At 49.8% G+C, this 26,035-nt stretch overlaps 2 protein-coding genes across 7 annotated transcripts in view; one reads left to right on the forward strand and one right to left on the reverse strand.

Moving 5' to 3' along the window:
* Window positions 1-5,494, forward strand: part of ZNF454 (zinc finger protein 454) — a 29,319-nt gene extending 23,825 nt beyond the window's left edge. For all 6 annotated transcript variants that reach the window (XM_039252843.1, XM_039252841.1, XM_039252842.1 and 3 more), the window contains one exon: window positions 1,005-5,494. In XM_039252843.1, the coding sequence (XP_039108774.1) occupies window positions 1,005-2,320 (1,316 nt within the window). In that variant the 3' untranslated portion in view covers window positions 2,321-5,494. The remainder of the gene's footprint in view (window positions 1-1,004) is intronic.
* A 6,292-nt stretch (window positions 5,495-11,786) lies between these two features.
* On the reverse strand, window positions 11,787-25,513 carry GRM6 (glutamate metabotropic receptor 6). The gene is made up of 10 exons (XM_039252854.1): window positions 25,007-25,513; window positions 21,884-22,100; window positions 21,534-21,669; window positions 20,674-20,828; window positions 19,432-19,572; window positions 19,128-19,328; window positions 16,923-17,068; window positions 16,206-16,829; window positions 12,697-13,008; window positions 11,787-11,984 (listed from the first exon to the last, which is right to left on the reverse strand). Exons 1-10 carry the CDS (start codon window positions 25,511-25,513, stop codon window positions 11,787-11,789), a joined length of 2,637 nt encoding a protein of 878 aa, XP_039108785.1.
* Window positions 25,514-26,035: the final 522 nt, after the last annotated feature.

Below are 26,035 nucleotides of genomic sequence, written 5' to 3' on the forward strand. Positions count from 1 at the left end.
GTGGGGCCATGGCCCATATCCCAGAAGCCAAGTCCATTTCTAGTGACTGTATACTCATTTCCCAGAGTCAGGGCCTCGCCCTCCAACACATACTGAGTATCTCCTGGCAGATTTGTGGCTTTGTTCCTAATTGTGTGTCCTCACATACACACCTTCATGGTACATTTTCCTCATATAGGTGTTATGTTATTCATATCGGTTTGAAGATACAGGTTTTAAGACATTGTGCGTCACGAGTAGGAGGTGGCCTTTTGTAGATGAATGTTTATAGATCCTTTATAATGTCCATTTTATTAGCTATCTGATGCTGATACAAAACATTAAAATGTTGCTTTTAGTACTTATGAGAGTCAAATTATGAAGTGTTGACCTCCAGTTTCCCTGGTTTCTTAAGTCATGTCTGGGTTGTTTTAAAGACCATACCAGTAAAATAGATAAGGTATGTTTTTTCTTACCTGTAGAGGGTTTTTTGAGGCCTAGAAAGCTAAGTAACTTCTCTGTAATCTGAGTATTATATTCAGGATCCCAACTCAGGCTTGTGACTTCTCAACCTACACTCCCTAGCTGTCCTGCTTCATACATTATACATTAAATCAACCCCTTCCTGCCACATCCTGTTTACCTCTCTTTTCCCTTTTTTTTTTTTTTTTTAAATATTTATCTATTTTGAGAGCAGGGAATGAGAGTGAACTTGCGTGAATAGTGGAGGGGCAGAGAGAGAGAGAATCCCAACCAGGCTCCATGCTGTCAGCACAGAGCCTGACATGAGGCTCAGTCTCACGAACCACGAGATCATGACCTGAGAGCTGAAACCAAGAGTCAGATGCTTAACTGACTGAGCCACTCAGGTGCCCGTTCCCTTTCCTTTCTTATCTTCACTTCAAGAAGCCTTCAAAAATGTAGCCTCTTTGTTAGCATCATAAACAGTCTCATCTTCTAGCCCCGGCTGGGTGTTTTCCCGGGATAAAACAGTTTTTTTTTTTTTTATGTTTGATGTCTTTCAGACTGGATGACACTGCCTGTGAGTAAGACATCTACTCCCAAGGCAGATATTCCTGGAGAAGACTTGGATCAGTGGGTGATAAAGGAAAGATTTGCTAGAGGCAGTCACTGGAAATACGATGGCCTACTGGAATGGCAGCATGGAGGTCAAGTGGCTGTTGCTCCCCAGAAAACCCCGTCTGTGCTTGGTGACCAGGAAGGTGATGAACCTGCAGAGCTCTGCACCATGAGCTCCTCTTTTGTTCCAAGTCTGGGGTTGCAGTCTAGCAAAAAAGCCTTTGAGTGTAGTGAGTGTGGAAAAGGCTTCACTAAGAGTTCCACCCTTAATAAACATCAGAAAGTTCATACTGAAAAACATAATGCAAATCAGAAAACTGTTATTAAAGAGAAGCGATATGAATGTAGAGAATGTGGCAAAGCCTTTCACCAGAGTACACACCTTATCCATCACCAAAGAATTCACACTGGCGAGAAACCGTACGAATGTAAGGAATGCGGCAAGGCCTTCTCGGTGAGCTCCTCACTTACTTATCACCAGAAAATTCACACCGGAGAGAAACCTTTCGAATGTAACTTATGCGGAAAAGCTTTTATCCGAAACATACACCTTGCCCACCATCACAGAATACACACTGGAGAGAAACCTTTTAAATGTAACATATGTGACAAAGCCTTTGTATGCAGGGCACATCTTACCAAACACCAGAATATTCACAGTGGAGAGAAACCCTATAAATGTAATGAGTGTGGGAAAGCCTTCAATCAGAGTACAAGTTTTCTTCAGCATCAAAGAATTCACACTGGAGAGAAGCCCTTTGAATGTAATGAATGTGGAAAGGCCTTCAGGGTGAACTCTTCCCTTACTGAGCATCAGAGAATTCATACCGGAGAGAAACCTTATAAGTGTAGTGAGTGTGGGAAAGCGTTCAGGGATAATTCATCCTTTGCTCGACATCGGAAAATTCATACTGGGGAGAAACCTTACAGGTGTGGTTTGTGTGAGAAAGCCTTCAGGGACCAATCTGCCCTAGCCCAGCATCAGAGGATTCATACTGGGGAAAAACCGTACACGTGTAATATATGTGAAAAAGCCTTCAGTGACCATTCGGCCCTCACTCAACATAAGAGAATCCACACTAGAGAAAAACCTTACAAATGTAAAATCTGTGGGAAAGCATTTATTCGAAGCACACACCTTACTCAACATCAGAGAATTCACACAGGAGAGAAGCCCTATAAATGTACTAAGTGTGGGAAAGCTTTCAACCAGACTGCAAACCTCATTCAGCATCAGAAACATCATATTGGAGAAAAGTGATATGACTGTAGTTTATATGGCAGACCTTTGAGGCTAAACATGTTACCTACATTCAGTAGGTACTGACTGTAGAATCCATTCCAGGAAATAGCCATGAAAGCTTGCCCGAAGATGGTCTTATTCACTGTGTTATGGGTTTGAGAATTTAAGAACAGCATGCACTTCTCCTAGTTCAGAACTGCCTCCGTTGAATAGCAGTAATGTTTTACTGAATTGTCAAATATCATAACCAAAATGAAGCTTCATTAACCACAAAGAAATTAGTTCATCAGATTTACATTTCGACTATTAAGAGAGACTATAAAATGGTAAAAATTCAGGTCAAGAAGCAAAGGAACAAAAAAGTAAGAAGATGGCCTCTGAGCATTTCACACTACTTGATTCTCTTATGTAAGAGGGTTTCCACTTTTAATGGGACCCTTTTATTCTCACCGACCCTGATGAAACCGAGTGTAAGGAAAGTGCAGTCACTCGCACGTTGGGCCAGGAGTGACTCAAATGGTGTTTCCCACCTTCTACTTCAAACCACCTTTTGTCAGATGCTCCTGACTTACGTGTCCACTGCACTTACCTGTATTCTCCTTCCAGGACAGCTCATTTGAATGGTGTGTCCCCTCTTGATTTAGCATCTCCTAAGTGGTGACATCATGTCTCTTATTATCTCCCCACTTGCCCTTGGGGAATATGGGGGTCTGGCCTCATACACAGTCCACGGTTCTGGATATTTCACACAGACCCAGCTTTCAGGACTTGGGACCCCTGGGAGATAGAGGTCAGTCAGACTTCTTGAGTTACCCAGTCCCTCTGGGCCTCAGCTTGACTCTGACACTGGGATGGTATCGAAAGCAGGGGCTGAGTGTGTGTAGACATGCCCCTCCAGCTGTTCCACACTGTAGTTCCCCCCCACACAGCAGTTAGGGACATGATCCGCTTCAGGTGTGATGGTCCAACTACCTCGTGGTGGTCTGGGTCACCTCCACTTCTGTGACTTGCCGTCGCCTGACATGCAACTGACACAGGAAGTTAGAGGCCCAAAGCCAGTTCTCAAAGGTTCTGACCACCTCTGTTCCCCCTTGGCTGGCAGTCCCCTGTGTCCACTGCATTAGAGCATCCTGGCCCCTGCCCTTCTGTCCAGTTTTTTGAAGGTATTGACTATGTTCATGGGGAAAGCGGCTTTGAATTTCTGCTTTTGCCTTTGAAAGTGGGCATTTCCTCTCCTCTGTCTGGGTATCCCAGTGTTTAAGGATTGTCCTATTCTGACAGTGGTGAGCTACATGTGGAGTAACTCCATGGGTCAAGAAGTGGCCAACAGCATTATGATGGTTCCTGGTCCATACCCAAAAGTCTTCATGATACTTTAGTCCTGCAGGGATAGTTCCTTTACCATCAGTGCCATCAGTAGAAATCAGAGATAAAGTAACGTGTGTGCCTTCACACACACAGCCTCTGGTAGCACTGTCCCCTTCCCTACCACAAGGAATGGAGAGCCCACACGTTTCCAGACTGGAACATCCCACATTATGAATGTGGAAGAGCAACTCAGCCATTGTTCCAGGAGGCAGAGTGGCAGCTTCTTGATCTGTGGGTGTGCTCTCCATCAAGTTGGGGAACCCACTGGCCCTGCAAAGGCTGCACCTCGACTCCCAAGTTGAATATAGACCTGGAAGCTTCCAGCGACTTTAAAGCCTAACTTCTCTAAATTCAGCTTCAGTCAAGTGAAGGCCACTAGTGTGGGCAGGTGATGAGTAACTCAACTTTCTCCCCTATTAGGCTTCAGGTGAAGCAGCATTTCAGGAAGTTGCTTGGAATTATTTGTACCCTGGGCCACATGTGTTCATCTACAGTCTTGCAGGGGCCAGCAATCCCAGAGTCCATAATAAACTTGGAAAACCGTATTCACTGCCAGACACCTGCCTTCAGTACTATCCACATGGCATGCCTGGTCTTAATGATCACCTCTTACTCCCTGTGGGACATTGCCCCACTGAGCATCTTGTCCATTTTATGTGTTCTTTATGAGAGCTCTTGCCACGTGTCACATTCCTGCAGCTGAGCCAGGGCCAAGTCCTGCTGCCCTTTAAGCGCCTCATTCCTTCCAGCTGCTCCAACAGCTACTCTTGCACTGGAATCTGTGCAGCCTAGAGGCCCTCAATCTGAGATTACTGCCTGCCCTGCTTATAGTGCACAGACTTCCCAGCACACCCACGACTGTCATCTCAAGATAATGAATGCACCAATCCCCCCACGCCCTCACCTGGACTACAGAAAGAAGAGCCAGAGAAGCAGCCCCAGATCCCGCCTCCCACATCAGAGCTCTCCTGGCCTACTGTGGAAGGGCCAGTTCCACCCAGCCCAGAGGGGAGCATTTTTGAGAAGAGGATTAGCACCTAGACATTAAATTCTTCACTGTCTTGGGCTCCCGTGAACAACCCCTGAAGCTATCAGATCTTGGAGGAGAAATAATTGCTCCAATCTCCCCTTTCAAATTCCCCTCATGCTCTTGTCAGGTCTTCCCATCTCCAGCTCATAGAGTTTGCACCCGGGTTCTCCCTCTCCACCCGAGTTGGCTGAGCTCTGTTAGCAGTGTGTGTCCAAGACATTGCCTTCGTCCACATGCAGCAACTGCTTTTAGAGTGAATGGCACCTTGCTCCTCAGCAGACTCAGGCTCCCGGGTTGCTGTGCCGGAGCCTTGGAGTCTTGGAACAAAACAGCCCTAAACTACATGCGTCTTCAGTTGAGAAAACAATTCCCTTAAACATGAATTTAGTCTTAGAGTGCAGAGCCTCCGGCTGTCTTCATTCCTCTCCTTTCCTGCCTTATCCCCTTGGCGCTCTGTCCTACTGGATTAGCCAGCAAGGCAATGTGGCAATGTCAAACACTCCACCCCACTCTAGCCCGCAGTGGGAGGGGTCCCAGCTTCCTGGCCCACCTCCCTTCCTGCTAAATATATTTTTGGTAATATTTTTACTTTTAGTATTTTTGTACCGGTTTGTGAAGGGAGAAAAAAATACAGATTTGATTGTTTGCCATCACCCATGACCTCAGTGGTGTTCATGATGACCATTCTTGGCAAGTGCCAAGATTTGGTCACTGGGGTGTGTTCTTCCCCATTCTGTGTGCTGCCCTGTCTACTGCTCCTCACCATTAAAAACTGTTGCCATAGAATGTGTCTTTCTGGAAATAAATGAGAAGAGCACACAGTGTTCTAAGAGGCACAAAGTGCATTTGTGTTGCGTGGTTATCTACTAAGACATGGCCAGAATGTAGTGCTTGTGAGTGTTTTTTTCTTCAGATGGCCGGTCTGGTCCTAGCTCCCACAGTGACCAAAGGTTTCTGGCCCCAGAAAGCATAGTGTTCAGGCTGTGGGATATAAAGATTCCCAGTCACCAAAGATAGCAGTTGACATTGAGAATGTACCTCATGCCAGGTACTGTTGTAAGTACTCTTACAACAATATACAGTGTATATTAACTCAGTCCTCACAATTACATGGGACTGCCCCATCCTGACTTGAAGTTGAACAAAGAGGTTTAAAAACGTGTCAAGTTTGCCCAGCTGGTAGCATGATTCAAGGACTTGGCCCAGGCAGTGTAGCTCCAGGACACGCCTACCTGCTGCACTCAGCCCCCTCCTTAATGGACACATTCTGGGCCACCCTAGAGGACTGCTAGGCTCCAGATGCTGGGTTGGGCTGATGTGGCTATTGATGGGTGGAAGGCTATGTGGCAAGTCCCCAGTCTTGCAACAGTGTCCCAAGCATGGTTTTCCATGCTCATGTCTTCCAGAAGACCTTTCTTCGGCCCTGGGCAGGAAGGTGGAAAGGGGCTCAGGGCACTCCTCTAGCCTAGGAGTGCAAGAATCATGGTTTCACTAACAAGTATCCTCCCTGGGGCATATCATGGGCACAGCCTGATAACCATGGCAAGTCCCGGACACAGGCTAAATGAGTGATTACTAAGACTGCCCTTCTCATGGTTTTCCAAAAGCAGAAAGCCAAGGCTGGTAGCCAGAGAAACAGACCAATAGCCATTAACAGTTTCTGCCAAGCAGAGTAGTTCTACATGCTTCAGATTCTCTCTCTCTCAAAAATGAATAAACATTAAAAAATTTTTTAAATATAGATTGGCCCAGTAAATAAACTATGTTTTTCTAAAATAATTTCTTATCTCAAAATTTTATTTTCTTTCACTTCACTCAAGAGGATAATTAAATCTTTTTAATGTTTATTTTTGAGAGAGAGAACCTGAAAGGGGGAGGGGCAGAGAGAGGGAGACACAGAATCCGAAGCAGGCTCCAGGCTCTGAGCTGTCAGCACAGAACCTAACACGGGGCTCAAACTCAGGAACCATGAGATTATGACCTGAGCTGAAGTCAGATGCTTAACTGATTGAGCCACCCAGGTGCCCCTCAAGAGAATAATTAGAAGTTGATTTTAATGCTGGGAAGAATGTCAACGAAGATTTTCAAAATTTTCCATTTTAATAAAGATTTTATTTTTAAATGCTATTTTTTTTTTTTTTTTGAGAGAGAGAGAGAGCAAGGAAGAGGGGCAGGGAGAGACAGAATCCTAAGCAGTCTCCATGCTCAGCACAGAGCCTGATGTGGGGCTCAATCCCACAACCCTGGGATCACGACCTGAGTCAGAGGCTCAACCGAGTCAGGTGCCTCAGCACCTTTAGACCAAAATTTTAAGGATTTATTTCAGTCCTTTGTACATATCCTTTTCCTTCACAGTTGAATTCACTAACAACTAGCCTAGTCTAACTAGCATCTCTGAGTGGAGCTTAAGAGGCATTGCTATGGCCTGTTTAAGGGTGTGGCATATGTCTTTGTCCTGATGGGCTTTTAGCCATTTTTCTGGTCTTTTGTTTTTCTTAAGTTATTGAATGAAATATCAGTATAATATAAAGGAATTGTACAGCATGGTTAACAAACTTGGCATTGTAGAACAAAAATACATACAGAATGCAGCACTGCCACCAGCAGAATGCTGATACCATATACTGCATATCAAAACCAAAGCACATCTTTTTTTCTATTCAAGATGCTACAGCACATTTTATAGTGTGATCCCCTTCACAGAAGATATTTTCAAAGCTTGTCTTCGGTTTCTCGACCATAGTAACCAAGTTATTTTATGATTATATCTTTGAAGCTATAGTTATTTATTTTCACATGGACAGTTCAAAGGAAGTTATTGTTTAATGTAAAAAAAAAAAAAAAAGACTCTCTGTCCCCGGAAAAAATACCCTTGGGCTTAGAAGAAACCTAAACCTGTCACTAGGAGCCTGGTTGAAGAATTCATATTTTTATGAGGGAAATACAGTGCAGATTTCTCTAGAGAGAAGTCTTGAAGAAGGAGTGCTATTTGAGGGCTCCGAGCTGGGGTCTTGGGAGTGGTCCTGCTGAGGGGTTTGTTTAATGAGTGGGGTCTTCATGGGTAGTGACTGTAGGGCAAGGAGGGTCAGCACAGGTAAACGGGGTCAATGATTTGGGCGTCTCTGCAGGCTGTCAGCGACTGTGCGAGAGGCTAATCATCTTGCCCCAGGCCACCCATCTAGTGAGTGGCAGAGCTGAGATTGATCTCAAGAAGTCTTAACCCTGACACTGTACAGTTTCTAGCTGTGAAAGCCGACTGAAGGAAATCTACAGTGTCAGGGGCAAGACAGAGTCTGTGGACCATGGGAAATGTCCCTGTCTGGCAAATCAGAATAGGAAAAAAAACAAAAAAAGAAACAAAAAAAAAAAACTAAGAAGTTGATACTATGGGTAAGTTCAACATTCAAGAGCCCTGGTAGAATAACCTCATAATACTTAGTCTTCCAGATTATATCAGTGAACAGTAAGCGGGGCCAGACTGCCATGCCCTTCCCACTATTTCTGTGTCAGTTTGCAGGTGAATATGATAATGAATCGCAGCCAGATACAGGTGCTGGGAGGGGGCAGGGACCATAGCAATGTTCCTATAAATGTGGGAAGCTGGTACCCCAGAATGATGATTTTGATACTGGTATGTAGGATGGAGGGGAAAGATGCAAGAAGCAGAGACTAGTCAGTACCCCATCACTGGAATCCACGAATGAAGCAGTGAGGCTTAGAGTGTCTAAACCCGGCCCCTTCACTAATCTGCCTCTGTACATCCTCAACTGCCTTTCCCATCCAGGTCTCCCCTCAGCCTCTCTGCTCTCAGAGCAGTATCCCGCCTTGGTTCCCACCTTTTGCTCCACAGGCTAAACATCTCTGAATGTTCCACATCTCTGAAACCCCCAGCTCCCTGTAGCTGTCAGTACTCTGTCCACACTGCAGCATGTTTCCCTCCTCAAATCCCAAGAGATGGAAAATATTTACACTTGGAAGTTTTTCATGTTTAGGGGGAAAAAAAGGTGTCACTATAACAGAGTATTTCTGAAAAGGTTTCATTCTATAAAATGATGGTGGGAAGATTCACTGGAATTGTGCATTTTATTCCAGTTTAGGGGACTCTTGCAAATTGGTAACCACATTAAAAAAAACAGCAGAGAACCCAAGTCAAACTTTTGGGAGAAGTTATAGTTATTCAACAAGAAGTCACTGAGTGAGAGACGATGAACGTAAGTGAATTGGTGGGAAATTTCCAAAGAGCACAAAATGTAATAAACCTGACAAAGCTATAGTAAATGTAATAGATGTGTCCAAAACCTCACATTAATGAAAAGACATAAGGGGTGCCTGGGTGGCTCAGTCAGTTAGGTACCAACTGGCTCAGGTAGGGACCTTGCAGTTCATGGGTTTGAGCCCTGTGTCAGGCTCTATGCTGACAGCTTGGAATCTGGAGCCTGCTTCTGATTCTGTGTCTCTCTCTCCATCTGCCCCTCCCCCACATGTGCTCTGTTTCTCGCAAAAATAAATAAATATTTGATTTTTTAAAAAGAATATAATATAAGAGAGGCTCTGCTGATACAAATCTCAACACATTGGACACAGGTGATAACCTGTGATTACCTAAAAAATAGGTAAGTAAAAGTTTTTATCAAAATATAATCTTTCTCTGCCTTAGAGAACTCATACTGGAGAAAAATATTGTGATTATACCGTGGAAGCCTCCAATCCAGAGCCCCATTTTCACTGGAACACATAATTCATATGAGGGAGAAATCATTCAAGGGCAACAAATATGAGAAAGCCTGCAAGTATAGCCCAGTTTTTATTCAGCACAAAAGAAACAACACAGGCAGAATGCCTTATAAATTCCAGAGATTTGAAAACAACAACAAACCTTTATTCAAGGATTCCAATTGATTGAACCTCAGAGAAGGAAGGCAAAACTATGCATGTGTGTAGCATGAGAAAACCTTCAGGAACTTGTCAGTCCCCCACTGAACATCAAATGATCAAAGAGAGAGATCTTATGTACACACTGATTAAGGAAAAGCCTTCTTCTGGGAGTCAAGATTTTGTATACATTAGAGAGTTCATAAAGGATAGAAACCTCACAAGTGTTTCTCTTCACATATAATAACACCTTTAGTAATAGAGGGTTCCCTACCACACACCAGGTGGTGCATGCTTGGAAGTCATATACAGGTGGACTGAATGTGAGATGCTGGTAAGAAGGTACCAGAACCTGCTGAGTAGCAAAGCATTCACACCATTCATACCAAAGAGATGGGTATGAACAAATAAATGCTGGGAGTGTGTGAAAGTCTTCAGTAGGAAGCCAGGACTCTAAGGCAGAAACTTCACACTGGAGGGAAATCCTCTAAATTTAGAAAAGTTCTACTCAGAAATCATCCAAACTGTCTGTAAGTCACAGAGCACAGTGTGGGGGTAACCACAAATATGTAAAAAATGTGGAAACCTTTTCAACTAGAAGTCAACAGGTATCGTACATCGGGGAATTCACACTGGGAGAAACACCGAGAAAAACACACAGGAACACCTACCTTTCGACATCAGAGCTCACTGACTCTCTCTAAGTTCATGTAGGAGGAAAATCCCATAAAAGCACTAATGTGGAAAAGCCTTCAGCAAGAAAACACACCTCATCATATTATACAAAAGAAAACCCACACAGGAAGGAAGCCTGATGAGATTGTGAATTTTGGAAAGCACTGAGAGATAAATAAAACTTCCTAATTCACATGGTAGAGAAACATAGGAATGCAAAAACATGAAGATGGAGAATCCGTACACCAAAAATGTTACTCTGAGGAGAGGCCCTATTAATTTAAGGAATTCAGAAACACCTGGTCCCAATGTCACAATTTATCACACAACAGAGACTCAGTGTAGGAAAGAGTTTTTTTGGTGTATGAAGTGGGGTTGATCTTCAGAATTGGTTCCAGACATCAGCTACCAGAGAATTCAAACTCACAAATAAAAAGGGTCAATTTAACAAATTTAAATCGTACCATAGGGAAATACAATTCCACAACTGAAACCAAACTTTTTGTAAAAAAAAAAAAAATATATATATATATATATATATATACTGAAAAATGAATGTCCATACGTTTGAAGTCCAAGCATTTCCCTCCCCATGCCCTGTGCTTGTCTTTCAAAGGGGACCCCCCGGTAAATATTGGGAGAGAAAAGTTTCGATATTCATCCTAAGATGTCTACTTCTAATTAATCGTCACCATGGACACAACTCTTTGTCCCTGGCCCCAACCTGAGACTCCTGACCACAATCCCTCACAGGCACCAGAAGAGGGCAACTGCCAACCTATTGCTTCGTTCACATACCACGAACACCACACGAGGGGTTGGGGGTCATTTGAGGGCATATGCATGGGAAAGGCAAAAAGCTATCCTCCTAAGTGTGACATGCCCCAGATGCCAGGGGCGAAGATCCTGAGAAGAAGACCTCAACACAAGTAACCTCATGGGGGTGCATCCCATGAGTGCTCACTCCCACATCATGTCCCAGGCCCATCCTGGCTCATTCGCCTCTGACATAAGCTTCCATCTCTCAGTGCCAAGCCTGAATTACTCAGTCCAGAGCCCAGACCCCCAGGTCTATTGTGGAAACTGTTCTTCCCTGCAACCAGCTCTGTATTTCCACAGTGAGATCTACACATTCTTTCACACTGCTCAGTCCCTAGGTTTTGGTGTCTAACTGGGTGGAAATCTCTCACTCTGGTCCAAGCCCACAGCTTCATCGTGCTCTCTGAATTCAGACCAGGGAGCGTAAGTTCAGTCACTCTCTAGAGTAGGCTCCTCGTGGTGGCTGTTTGCCTCCATGAGTAGAAAGTCTGGTCTGAAGCAAGGACATATGATGCCAACAGGCACAGAAAAGCAAGGATGTGTGGTGTGTGGGTCCAGGTCTTCCTGGAGGCCAGCCCTGTCCTGGTGGGCATGGGCTTTGTGGACTCCCTGCCTCTGACTGCTCGCTACAGACCTGGACTTTTCACAGCTTCCACTGTGAAGCAAGGGAAAGAAGAGAGCAGAAGAGAGGGAGCAGCCATCCCACTCATCCCCCATTCGCTACTTGGGGACCTCTGTGTCCTCGCCCTTGGGTGGGGCTGCCACTGTGGAGGTTGCCTTGAGGCTTCGCTTCCGCTTCTGCACGTTCTGCTCAGGGTGGAACAGGATGACGTAGGTCTTGGGCACATAGAGCATGCCAAGGGACACCGATGCACTCAGGCTCAAGGATACCGTCAGTGTGGTGGTTTGGATGTAGATCTGAGTCATGGAGGAAAGGACCAGGTGGGACTTGGCCCCGTTCTCTCCCACCCCCCACCCCTGCATGAGTCTGTGTTCATTGGGTGAATGGAAAAGACAACATACAAGCAAAGGCCCTGTGGCATGAAGAAGTGGTGGTCATGGCGTGGCTCTGATGAAGGCAGAAAGGAGGACGATTGACAAGTGGACAAACGACCACAGGAAGTGAAGGATTCATTCATAGCGAGTGACACCTGGGGAAATGGTCCATATGCCTAAAAAGGGCTAGAGCATGTTAATGACTGAATGATCATGTTTTCAAAGGAACAAATGAATAAACAGAGACTGAATAAGAAAGTGAGTGAATAAACAGATGATTGACGGGGCAAATAAACAAATGTTCTACTCTATGCACAAATAAATGACTGAATAATGATCAAGCAAATGGACTGACAGATTAATGGATTGATAGGTACGAAGTATATGAAGAAGTAATTGAATAGAAACAAGTTAATGGATGGTAGAAGCATGGATGAACAAACAAAGGGAGACAGGACTCACTGAGCCAGCAGGGACACTGACAAACAAATGAGTGCATAAGTAAGTATATGAATGTATCAGCCAACAAGTAATCATTCACATGGGTGGTCCAGCTCTTGGGACAATTGAGCCCCTCCTTTGACAGGCAGGAAACAAAGGAGGCAGTGAAACCCAACAAGAGACCCCAGATTACCTTCTCAGCTGACTGTGCAGTACCAAAGAAGATAGGCACAAAAGCCAGCCAGATGATGCAGGTGGTGTACATGGTAAAGCCGATGGGCTTGGCCTCGTTGAACGTCTCGGGCACGCCACGGGCCTTGATGGCATACACTGTGCATGTGACCATGAGCAGGAGGCTGTAGCCCAGGCAGCCAATGAGGGACAGATCTGACATGTCGCACTTGAGCACCCCTCTGGCCTGCTCTGGGTCCACTGTCCGTTGCTCTTCATAGTCGATTACGCTGTGTGGGGGCTGGGCCCCCAGCCATGCCATTACTCCCACCACCTGCAGGGGCCAACACGTATCAGGGACACACCCAGCCCGGCCACCTACCTGAGTCTGGCAGGTTAGGGTCGCCTCGAGGCTCCTGGCCTACTGAGTGGGATGCTCAGGCCCAAGAGCCACAGTGACAGCAGGCAGAGGCCCTGGCATTGTGACCCTACACGTATCTTGTCCATGCCAGCCTGGAGGAGGAGCTAGTGCATACCCCATGGATTGAGGGCCAGATCCAGCAGAGATTTTCTCTCCTTACAGCCCTCCAGGTAGGCAGGACCATCTCCATTCTGCAGATGTGAAAACACTAGCTTGATCCTGTCTAGCAACATGGCAAACCTCGTTTTCGAGGACCTTCTTCCTTCTCCAGCTCCGGAGAAGTGCCAAGCATAATGTAATGAAATCATGGCAGCTGCACGGTGAAGCTCAGGATGAGGCACTTAAATAGAGACTAATAAGAATGTGAGGGGCGCCTGGGTGGCTTAGTCGGTTAAGCGTCCGACTTTCGCTTAGGTCATGATCTCGCGGTTCGTGGGTTCGAGCCCCGCATCGGGCTCTGTGCTGACTGCCAGCTCAGAGCCTGGAGCCTGTTTCAGAGTCTGTGACTCCTTCTCTCGCTGACCCTCTCCTGCTCACGCTCTCTCTCTCTCTCTCTCTCCTAGAAATAAATAAAACATAAAAAAAAAAAAAAAAAGAATGTGAGCTGCTACCAGGTGGTCTAGGAGGTTATCAAAGTCAAACACAAACACCTACAGGGAGAAGATGGAGTAGCAGATCCCTCACAGTGACAGGAGACATGACCTTGAGCCAAGAGAAGCCGGGGAACAGGAACTAAGCCACCTGCATAAAGGCAGGACCCTGGAAGGGCTGCCCTGTTCATGTGTGCAGATTGTTCACTGCACAAGACTGTCTGATGTATGTATGTAGGAGGGGAGAAGGTGGGCTGAAATCTACCCAACATTCTAGTGTAGTGTTGTACCTAGGTAGTATGTACCTAGAGCAGGGCTCTGTGATCCTGGAAGATGGGATGCTTTTTAAAAAAATTTTTTTAATGTTATTTATTTATTTTGAGAGAGAGAGAGTGTGTGTGTGTGTGTGTGAGCAGGGGAGGGGCAGAGAGAGGGAGAAACAGAATCCGAAGCAGGCTCCAGGCTCTGAACTTCAGCACAGAGCCCAACACAGGACTTGAACTCACAAACTGTGAGATCGTGACCTGAGCTGAAGTTGGACGCTCAACCGCCTGAGCCATCCAGGTGGCCCAAGAAGGGAGGCTTTTTAATAATTCATACACCCAGAAGAAGAATCTTTTTGTGATTCTCCCAAAGGCAGTAGCTCCATAAAAAAGGGACTAATAACACCCTACCCAATGTCCAGGAAAACAGCATGGAGGCTCCTCTTAGAACAAGGCTCTAGGTAGGGGAAAAAAGGTTGCCTGTGAAAAACTAATACCCAAGGCCTGTGATACACAGAAGCAGCAACCAAAATGGACCCCACCAATTTTGCAACACATATACTTGATAAGGAACTAGCATCCAGTACATGTAAAAACAAAAACAAAAGCCCCTACAAAAAAATAGAAAATGTGCGAAGTGTAGGAACAGGCACATCACAGAAGAGGAAACTCCAAAGGCCAGCTGCACTAGTAATTAAGTAAATGCAAATTAAAACAATGAGATGCCATTTTATGTCCACCATATTGGTAAATAACCTAGCAAAACTGAAGGTGTGCCTCTTTGAAAGGGTCCAGGATTTCTGGACAGTTGGGTATAATGTACAGAGTCTGCAGGCGAGCCAGGAGGTACTAAATGTAGTCTAAGTATCTCTATCCTGGGGAAAGGGGCATCACAGGAGTTTCAAGGAGGGAAGTTGGGAGGTAAGAAGTCAGGGTGTGCTGGGCATTGTCATTCTGGCCCTGACAGGGGACACTCGGGCCCTGCTATCTATAGGAGGACGGCAACACCTTTCAGTCGTGGAGAATTGCCTGTGGGTCGGGAGGAATGTGCTATATGGAGAACTGGGTAGGGAGAAGGGCTTGCCTGCAGTGGAGAATGTTTCATGTCTAAAGCAGGCTGAGTTGGGGCGCCTAGATGGCATCCAACTTTGGCTCAGGTCATAACCTCACAGTTCATGAGTTCAAGCCCTACGCTGGGCTCTGCACTGACAACTCAGTCTGAAGCCTGCTTCAGATTCTGTGTCTCCCTCTCTCTCTCTCTCTGTCCCACCCCTGTTTGGTTCTGTCTCTCTCACTCTCAAAAATAAATAAACCTTAAAAAAAAAAAAAAGAAAAAGAAGGCTGAGCATAGGCTCTCCACCTAGCCCTGAGAACTGAGCTGGCTCTACAATGTCACAATGTCACACACACACCTGTCTCTCAGTACCCTTTGCAAAGAAATATCCAGGGCCTCCAGATCATGAGAGTAACTTCTGCTGCTATCATGCTACTATCTTAGAGAAACCGCTGAAGGCTATCTGCTTTTGCTGCACATACAGCATGAAATTCTGGCCATTTATGGAGCTGGATGCCACGTTCCACAGTGACATGGTTGGGGCGCGTGCCTCTCATCCAGGTTTTCCTAGTGACGGGGCATCAGGAACTCCCTTATGGAAACAGATTCTCTCTTTTTTTTTTTTTTTCTTTTTCTTGAGAAAGAACCCGTTCAGCGTACAGAAAATAATCTCATTGTTTTTACAGAAACGTTGCTGGATGCTCGCACTCCCTGGCCTACTGACCCATCTTCCCTCCAGGACAGAGCCGGGGGTGCAGGAGGGGGCAGGGAATGGGTGCTCTGAAATGAGCCCCGCATATGAGCAGAACAGCAGGGCCCTATTTCCTGTAGCCTTTTTTTTCTTTCTTAATTTTTTAAAAAATTTTTAAAAATGTTTTATTTATTTCTAGGAGAGAGAGAGACAGCGTGAGCAGGGGAGGGTCAGAGAGAGAGGGAGTCACAGACTGAAACAGGCTCCAGGCTCTGAGCTTGCAGTCAGCACAGAGCCCGACGCGGGGCTCGAACCCACGAACCGCGAGATCATGACCTAAGCGAAAGTCGGACGCTTAACGACTAAGCCACCCAGGCGCCCCTTTTCTTTCTTAATTTTAACATAGGAGCCAAAATAGAAGAGTGATCATCCGAGTTCTTAGAGCGTTGGACAAGCCCACCAGCGCAGGTGCGATGCGCCCACCGTGTGGCCCTGGGATTCCCACGACCCACCTGCACAGAGGTGAGGCTGAAGGTGATGACGAGCTGCGAAGTGGGGCTGATGAAGGGCGGCGGCGTGACGGAGCGCTTCCCCTGCTCGAAGATGCGGTAGATGCGATTGGTCTTAGTGAGCAGGGCCGAGTAGCTGAGCGTGGTGCCCAGGCCGAGGAAGAGCCTGCGGGCGGCGCACACGGCCGCGCCGGGCTCGGCCACCATGAGGAAGGTGATGGCATAGATGAGGAAGATGCCGGTGAGCAGCACGTAGCTGAGCTCGCGGCCCGAGGCGCGGACGATCGGCGTGTCGTTGTGCCGCACGAAGGTGGCCACCACGGTGGTGGTGGCCATGCTGCCCAGCACGGCCAGCAGGAGCGGCGGCGCGGCCCAGGGCGAGGACCAGGTCAGGCGCACGACGGGCGTGGGGCGGCAGCCCGTGTGGTTGCGCGTGGGCCGCATGTCCCCGGGGCAGGCCTCGCACGTGAACTCATCCACCTGGAAGCGGTAGCCGTCACAGGCCTCGCAGTGCCAGCAGCAGGGGACGCCCTTCACCATCTTTTTCCGCTCGCCGGGCCCACAGGGGAGGCTGCACTGGGACGCGGGCACCTCGTGCGGGTCTCCCGACCACTGGAGAGCTTCCACCTGCGGGCACAGGAGACGCTGGCCTGGGACTCCGTCCCGGGACGGTGCGCCCGCGCCCCTGCGCCCCGCGTCAGCGTGTCCGTGCCCACTCACGTCCAGCCTGAGGGTCTCTGCCCACTGGCCCACAGCCTGGTAGCCGCCGCTGCCCGCACTGCCGTTGGCCGCCTGGTACTGGAAGATGTCGTAGCGTCCGGGCGCATCCCCGTTCTCGTTGAACATCACGGGGGTCCCGGCGCTGCCTGGAGGGAGAGCCGGTTGTCCTCAGCTGTTTCCCCAGGTCATCCTGGAGAGGCCCAAGGCCCAGCCAGGATAAAGGAATCCCGTGCAAAGACGCGCAGTGTCATCAGGGAAATGCAACTGAAAACTATAATAACAGGGGCGCCTGGTAGGCTCAGTCAGTTAAGCATCCAACTTGGGCTCAGGTCATGATCTCACAGTTCATTAGTTTGAGCTCCACCTCTGGTGCTCTGCTGACAGCTCAGAGCCTGGAGCCTGCTTGGGTTTCTGTGTCTCCATCTCTCTCTGCCCCTCCCCCCCACATGCTCTGTCTCTCTCTCTCAAAAATAAATAAACATTAAAAAAAAAAAACTACAATAAGAGATCTCTTCACAACCATGAGCATGGCCACTGTTCACACACCAGGAGTTGAATGAATAAACAAAATGTCTATTTATGCTGGGACATTATTCAGCCTTAGAAAGGAAGGACATTCTGACACATGCTATGACCTGCTAAAGGACGTTATACTAAGTGAAGTGAGGCAGTCACACAAAAGGACAAATACTGCATGATGCCTCTTGTGGAACATACCTAGAGGAGGCAAAATCATAGAGACAGAATGTTAAATGGAGGTGGCCAGAGGCTGGCGGAGGGTGATGAGGGGCTGTTCTTTAATGGGGACAGAATTTCAGCCTTAGAAGATAAAAAGAAGTTCTGGAGAATGATTGCTCCACAGTGTATGCGACTAAGCTGTACTCCTAAAGATGGTTAAGATGGTCAGTATGACACTATGTGCATGTTAACCACAATTTAAAAAGAAAAATGAAAGGAGCACCTGGGTGGCTCAGTTGGTTAAGTGGCCCACTCTTGGATTCAGCTCAGGTCATCATCTGGCATTCTGTGAGTTCGAGCCCCACATCAGGCTCTGTGCTGACAATGTTCCTGTTTGAGATTCTCTGTCTCTCTCTCTCTCTGCCCCTCCCCCACTTGCTCTCTTTGTCTCTCTTGAATAAACTTAAAAAAAAGAAAAAGGAAAAGGAAAGAGCCTTAACTAGCCAGGCAAAATGATGGGTTCAAGACTGGTACAAAGGTCTGAGTGTTGGCATGAGATTTGTAACGATTTGAACAATCAACTTTTATTTTTTTAATATTTTTTAAAAGTTTATTTATTTATTTTTGAGAGAGACACAGGCAGCATGAGGGGAGCAGAGAGACAGAGAAGGAGAGAATCCCAAGCAGACTCCATGATGTCAGCACAGAGCCCAAAGCGGAACTCAGTCTCACAAACCATGAGATTGTGACTTGAGCCGAAACCAAGAGTCAGATGCTTATCCAACTGAGCCACCCAGGTGCCCCTGGCTTTATTTCTTTTGGAAGCACATTCTACCAGCTTGTAGAGCTGGTCTGCAATGATAGTAAGTTGTGCCATTTAGCAGAGAGAAGATGTTCAGTATTTGGTGGAATACGGTTTTTAATTTTATAAAGGATAGTAATGGACCAAGAAGTATACCTCTCTGCACAAACCATGAGGGAAGCTTGAGTCCATTTGGGCCTTTTCAGACCTTATGCTGAGCCCTGCCTATGTGCCAGGCCCTCCGCTGGTACCAGGGGACACATCAGACTTGCACCTTGTGCTCCAGTAGTGCAGGGCTTAGCTGGGGTGGTCTTTGCAGGCCCAAGACTCAGAGTGGGCAGCCTGTCCACATTGCACACAATGCCTTTGCACAGTCTGCACTGTGCCCCATGCATGCCCAGAGCCCAGATGTCCCCAAGCTCTGTGCAATGGAGGGGAGAGTGCATGTGGCCCGATAAGGATTCCAGGCAGTAGGGGTCACAGAAAAAGTTCCCCAACACCTGAATTTTGCAACTTGGGGCAAGAGGTGCTGAAGCCTGGGGCTGAGTGTTAAAAATTGGTTCCATAATTTGGCTCAAGCTTCCGGCAACGCCCAGTTCCGGGTGCCTCCACTGCACCACCCTGCCTCTCCCATCCCTTTGATCTGAGTCAACCTCAGTCCTGCAGAGAAATCCAACCCTGGGGGCTCTCCCTCCCTGTTGTTAGGAGACCTGGTTCCTGCTCACCATTGAAGCGGACTGCTCGAATATACTGCAGCAGCATCCGCCCATCAGTGGTCTCCATCGCAGGGCACAGGCCCGTGAGCCCGGGGCAGAGCGCCTGGTGCATGCTGTGGAGGGCGTGGGCAATGGCGTACACAGCATCGATCACAAACTGCACCTTCCCCTCCTGCTCGTAGGTGGAGTCCCGGCCAATGCGTTCCTCGCCTGTCCTAGGGATGCCCAGAGGAAGTGTACCTGGCCCCCAGGCGCCCCACCCGGTCTCCCCCCTTCTCCCTCACCTCCCCTTGCTGCCCTGGGCAGCTCTCACCTGTGCATTTGCGAGCGGAGTCGTCGGACTGGGTACCTGAGCTGATGAGTTTGCAGTTGAAATTCTCTTCCCAGAACTCGGCAAACCAGATGTTCCGGCGGTTGTTCTCCAGGGAGCGGGTCATGAAGTACTGGTCAAATCCTGAGAGCGGGGAGAGAGAAGAATGGCGACCATCGGAACCAGGCGTGATTCTTCTGTGTCCCTTCATCACTTGGTCACTTCGCAGCTAGGACTGGCCACGTGACTGACTTCTGGCCAGTGACTTCAGAGCGATCTGGGGACTCCAGGGTAGGATTTGCATCCCATTGTAAACTCAGAGCCTCACTGCATGACAGACTTTGAGGCTGCTCCTTCTTTCCTGGTTAAGATGCTGCTGTGAAGGCATGATGGGTGGAGCTTCCGCAGCCACTTTGTGTTTAAGACACCTCAGTCACCAAGGCACATAGCAACATTGGAGGATGGTGGAACAGACGTGGGGACAGAGCTCAGGACTTTGAGAATGTCATTAACGCACCGGCCCAAACCCGAAGTGGCCTACTTTCAGACATCTTGTCTTGTGATGAAGTGCTTTTATTGCTAAAACTGCTCTCATCCTAATTTGTCAAAGGCAACCAAATGCACTCTAAGGGAAAGAAAGAGCGTGAGGGTGGGTGAACACCTACAAGAGGCTGAGAGCCCCTGAAAGTCAAGGCTCTCAGCCTTTACAAGGTTCTGTTCTTCATAAAATAGCCCTGCAGCACCTCACGAAGGTGTCTTCAGGTCAGTCTTTGGGAAAACTATCAATCCTGTTATATAGGGAACATCTCTGCTGGATTGTTCCAGACACACACAGGCGGGACAGTGGAGGAAGGGGGGGAAGCAGGCTGCATCATCTGATCAACAGGGCAATATGTTCCCATCCTCGGCTTTGCTTCCTCTCCTCTGACCCTCAAATTAGTGTGCCTTTTGAGGAACCAGCAACACCAGGAATGTAGGCATCGAATTAAAACGAAAACAGAAACAGAAAAAGCAAAACTAATTCTTCACTCTATGCAGTGGGGTGGGCTTTTCCTCCTCTGCCAACTCAAACACTGCCTGGAGGGATGTATTCACAGAATCCTAGAATCTGGGGATCCCGGAAGGCCCATGGATCAGGATACAATTTTGCAGATGGGGAAACTGAGCCCCACCCCCAAGAGGGGGCTGTGGGGAAGGGCAAGCAGGGGCAGGGGATGCGATGGGGGAGGGCATCCCGGCACTCACCGTCTATGGAAGCCCTTTTGGGCAGGATGGTGATGGCCCCCACAGCCACATCCTCCAGGTTCAGGATGGGTGAGGTCTTGGCTCCCCAGCTGTCTGAGCCGACCCACAGGAAGTGACCCGTCAGGTTGGCCAGGCGTGCAGCCTCCAGGACCCTCCTGGTATGAATGGGGCGAGGGCGAGTGAGGGCCTGCGATCCTCCTCCGACTTACCTCAGGCCACTTCTTGTTCTTCTCTCTCCTCCTATCCCCTTCCAAGTCACTCAGCAGACCCTCCTTTATCAGGAAAAATGGGGTTTTGGGGGCTTAGGGCACCTGCTCTGGACTTCTCAGGTAGTCATGGTTGCGCCAGGCTCTGGCCCCAGGCCTGCCTTCTTGCTCTGTGCACAAAGCCCACCTCACACTGCCTGGAAGACGGTCTCCCATTTCTTGCAGAGCCCCCTGCAGGCTCTGAGCCACACAGGCCTCAGGGTAGGGTCCATGGCCACCTGCTAATATCCCCTGAACTGCCTCCCCTCCCGGGGCTCCTTGCCCGACAGCTCATTTTCTGCACTTAGATCTGCCCATAGGTCTCTCTCCTATTTTGCATGATAAGAACAGACAGGCGTTTTTGTGGGTTTCCCTTGGCTCGTCTTGGAGCATCTCCACCCAAACCAGGCCTCATTCATTTCTGGGGGGCACCGGAAGAGAAATGGCAGAAGGAAGTGTGTAAGGGCAGGAGGGTGAGGGGGCCATCCAGAAGAGAGGGAGGAGAGGAGAGGGAAGGGAGGATGTGCAAGCTTGGGGGATGTGCAGGAAGAGGTGGCAGGGCCTTCAAGGAGAGCCTCTGATAAACCCGGTGATGGAACGTGCCAGCTGTCCCACCTGATATCATCCTCGTTGGCAAAAATGATGATGCCACGGGCGTTGGGCGTTTCCATGAGTCTCTTGATCACCTTGTTGAATTCTCCTGGCTTTGGTTCCCTGGGAATCTTGATGGACTGGGCAATGCAGACTCCCCCTGGGTGTCGGGGATGCCAAAGTCACTCTTGTTCCACCCACCCAACCCACCCACTGGGCCTGCCACTGTGCATGACTGTGGCAGGGGCTGGGCCCTCCAAAGGAAAGGGGAACCTGTCCACAGGCCACCATCCATGCTCCCCACCATGTCTGATGGCCCCTGGCTCACCCCTCTGCAGGCTCCTTGATGCCTTGGACCCCCACATCCAGCTCACCAGCCTCCCGGGAGATCTGCACAAAGGCCTCAACCCCACTCTCGCCATAGTTGCCCTCGGAGGCCAGCGTGGACACGTAGTTCCATCCCAGTGCCCTCACGATGTCCACCATGGCCTGGGCCTGGTAGGAGTCAGGTGGCACGACTCGGGAGAAGAAGTCGTAGCGCGTGGAGTCACTGAGCTCGGGGGCTGTGGATGCGTAGCTGATCTGGGGTATCTGGAAAGGGAAGGACATCTGGGCTATGGGTGGAGGGTCAGTGACCCTATGGGGAGGGAGGGCAAAAGGGATCTAGGACAATGGTAGGGGCATGGAAGTTTGGGATTAGGGTTGGAATAGCCACATGGAGAGGCGTGAGGGTGTGGAGACTTTTGAGAAGCAGTCTGATGGAATATGGGAGGTGTGAGGGTCTAGGGGAGAGGGAAGGGCACGATATACAGTGGTGCAGGGCATGTCCAGGCAAAGGCAGGGTGGGGACCCAAGTCCAGCCTGCAGCTGATCCAGCTGCTGGGCGAAGGCTGCATCTGAGAGGGAGTGGGGCCCCTCGCCTTCCCTAGGGGACAGCATATTTTCCTAATTCACACAAAGGGGCAGTCTGTGCAGGGGAGCGGCACCCCCAGGCAGGGTCAGAGCAAGTAGGGGAGCTAAGAAGGGATTACAAGCTGTGTCTGGCCTTCTGGAGGGGCCTCCTTGGAAGTGGGTTTGTCTGTGTGCATTACAGTGATTGACAGCTGGGATCATGGGCTGAGCTGATCCAGGTTCTCCTGGGGGGTGGAAATAGCAAGTGTGAGAAGAGAGTGGAGAATGGTAGCGGAAGGCTGAGGAAGTCGGGATGAGGGAGGCTAACTAGAGAAGAGGGGTGAAGTGGGAGCTGGTGAAGGTCAGAAGACAGGGAAGGTTCTGGAAGGAGTGGGCCAGGCTGGTCTAGGGGAGACAGGGATGTCTGAAACAGGGCAGAAAGAAAGTACAGAGTGGAGTGGAGACAGTGTGAGAAGAGCAGGAGGGAGAGAGAAGGAAAGAGGGAAGGAGGAAGCTGGAAGAGAGAGACAGGGGGACAGAAAAAGAAAAACAAGAAGAACCACAAAGAAAGAGGGAAGGTCAGAGAAAAGGAGGCAGAGAAGGGCTGAGGGCAGTTAATGGACACTGGTCATACTACGGGGGCTCTAGACACTAAAGTTTAATCTTGAGAACAACCTCCCCATACAAGTTGAACCTCCTTAGGGAAATTAATCTAAAATGCCTGACTGCTGGGGCGTCTAGGTGGCTCAGTTGGTTAGGCGTCCAACTTTTGGTTTCAGCTCAGGTCATGATCCCGTGGTTCGTGCGTCGAGCCTCACGTCCGGCTCTGTGCTGACAGCTCGGAATCTGCTTGGGATTTTATGTCTCCCTCTTTCTCTGCCCTTCCTCTGCTCGCTCTCTATCTTTCTTTCTCAGAATAAACAAACATTTAAAAATAAAACAAAATAGGGGCACCTGGGTGGCTCAGTCGGTTGAGCATCTGACTTTGGCTCAGGTCATGATCTCCCCGTTCGTGATTTTGAGCCCCCATGTGGGGCTCTGTGCTGACAGCTCAGAGCCTGGGGCCTGCTTTGGATTCTGTGTCTGTCTCTCTCTTTGCCCCTCCCCTGCTCATGCGCGTGCGTGCGTGTTCTCTCTCTCTCTCTCTCAAATATAAATAAGCATAAAAAATAAAAAAATAAAATAAAATAAATAAAACGCCACAGCACAGGAATACGAATATGGCCCAAACTCCATCTCTGCTCCTGGACCAGGAATTGCAAAACATCCCCCCAGGGAACCAAATCTGTCCCCTGGTTGCCTTTCATGCACCAGTGTCTTCATGCGTTTAAGTTTTGAATTGGTAAGAGGTGTCTAACAAGGTGTGGGGGTGGGGGGCGCTACCTCAGTCTGGGGCTGAGCTGGCAGCACCCGGCCCTGGGCTCATGGGGTCTTGCTTCACCCATCTACACCCCCAGCCTGGCCCCTGAAGACCCTTGAGTTTGAGATCTCTGCTAGAGGGGCAGACACAGGGAAAGGGACAGAAACCAGAGCTCCAAGCAGGGCAGGGGACAGAGCTACAAACACAGACAGACATGGGCAGGCAGGTGAGACAGACTCTCCTCACCACTACCCCTCCCCCCCAGCCACACACACATCCCGGGGAGCCACAGAATGCCTCTGGTGCCCACTAGAAGTTGTGTCAGTATGACAACGCAGCCATCCAGTGGGAACAGGGGTGGGTGGATTACACAGATGCAGATGACAGAGGAGGACCCGCATAAAACCTCTACCCAGCGTGGTAGAAACAGAGGCCTCCCGTGGGAGAATCAGAGAAAGTCTCAAGAAACAGAAGTCCCCTCCCCCAGCCAGATGGAAGCAAAGCCTTCCTCTCTTCACATGAAGATGGAGGGACAGAGACACACCTCCCCCACAGAACCCCAGTGAATGACCTCTACCAAACACCCCCACACGCTAATGACAAAGGCCCCCTAATCTCTTATTCCTATGCCCTTCCCCCTAATCACTGCCCCCCAGGCTTCAGAGAAGGGGCTGCTCCGCATTTAAGACAGTTCCCTAAAAATGAGGGAACTACACACCACCACCCTCCCCTACCCACCAGAGAGTGGCCAGAGGCGTGTCCTAGTCCCTCACCAGAAGGAGGGCCCTGGTTCCAGGAAAAACTTGCACTCATCACTCAGAGCTGTCCCCAGGACCCGGGGGCGGGACCACCACACAAGATTGTGCAATATGTGCCCCAAATAAGGATACGCAAGCAAGTGACCCAGTAGAGGCTAAACCCCAGGCGACCCGGCTCTAGTCAATAGGGTCTCCAGGCAAAGGCTGCCTCCCCCTGTGGGAAGACGCGGCCTTGACCGCCCAGAAGGTAGATTTCTTTAATTCACACAAAGGGTTTTGTGTGCAGGTGGCGGAGCCGGCAGGGCAGCTGAGCAGACAAGAAAGCGGGGACGGGATGGGTTGATCTGGCTCGGGCTTGCTTCTGCCCCCCAGGGCAGGGTTTCTTTGGAGCAGCGGTTGACGTTTGTGAATTTGAGTGATTTCTGCCTGGAGACTAGACATCAGCCACCCCGAGGGCAAGGACAGGACGAGGATGCAAGTGCCCTCACCGCAAACAGGCGCAGCACGTTGGCGACCATGATGGAGACGGAGCTGGCCGACGCGCCGACGACAGCCACGACCCGCTCGGGGGGCGCAGCGCGCAGCGGAGGGACGCCTCCGGGGCAGCGCACGGCGCCCTCGTCGCCGTCGCCGCGGCCCTGAATCAGCGCCTGCACGAAGCTCAGCGCCTGCTCCAGCGCGTACGTGTCCCGCGAGCAGGTGTCCAGCAGCCGCGCGCCCAGGCGCACGCCGGGCAGCAGCTCGGGGTCGGCGTTCACGCGGTCCAGCGCGTACAGCATGGCCTCCAGCCGGTGCACGCCCTGCTCCTTCTTCAGCTGCCCGCACGCCCTGCCCGCAGCGCCCCGCGCGTGCACCGGGAACAGGCCGCCCAGCGTGAGGCCGCCCGCCAGGCGCACCGAGCCCGCCGCGCCCGCCGCGCCCGCCTGCACCAGCACCAGCAGTGACGGCAGCAGCGCCAGGAGCCGCGGCTCTCCGGCGCTCCCGGGAGGGCCCATCGGCTGTCCGTCTGCGGGAGGACCACAGGGCGGGGAGGGGAACAGAACAGGGGACCGCTCTGAGCGCTTGGCAGAGGGAGAACCCCGGGTCGCGGGCAAGGGGAAGGAGCCCCGGGTCCTGGGGAGAGGGGAGGCGCGCAATAAATGTTGGCTGAGCCGGCTGGGGAAGAAATGGGATCAATTCGCCCAGCCCTCCCAGGTCCCCACCGCGCTCTCACACCGTCTGAATCTTAGCACACGGGTCCCCTCGCCCCACCGCTGTCTCCACCGCGCCAGCCTGCCCCTCCCTGACTGCCCTGGGCCTCTGTTCCTCAGGGACGCATCCCCAGCGCACAACTAGGCACCCACCCTCACCACACTCACCTGCGCCAACCAATGTCAGGATAGGGCTGTGACAGATGCACAGGGCCCAGAGCGAGAGAGGATTTAAGGATTCTGGGGGAAGGGATGAGGCCGCCCTGAGGGTGGAGACCCCTCCTGAGTATGGGGTGTGCGCAGAACTGACTCTCTGTATCACCTTTC

This window comes from Hyaena hyaena, unplaced genomic scaffold (genome assembly GCF_003009895.1).
Source record: "Hyaena hyaena isolate Hyena2069 unplaced genomic scaffold, ASM300989v1 scaffold_428, whole genome shotgun sequence".
Classification (NCBI taxonomy): domain Eukaryota; kingdom Metazoa; phylum Chordata; class Mammalia; order Carnivora; family Hyaenidae; genus Hyaena; species Hyaena hyaena.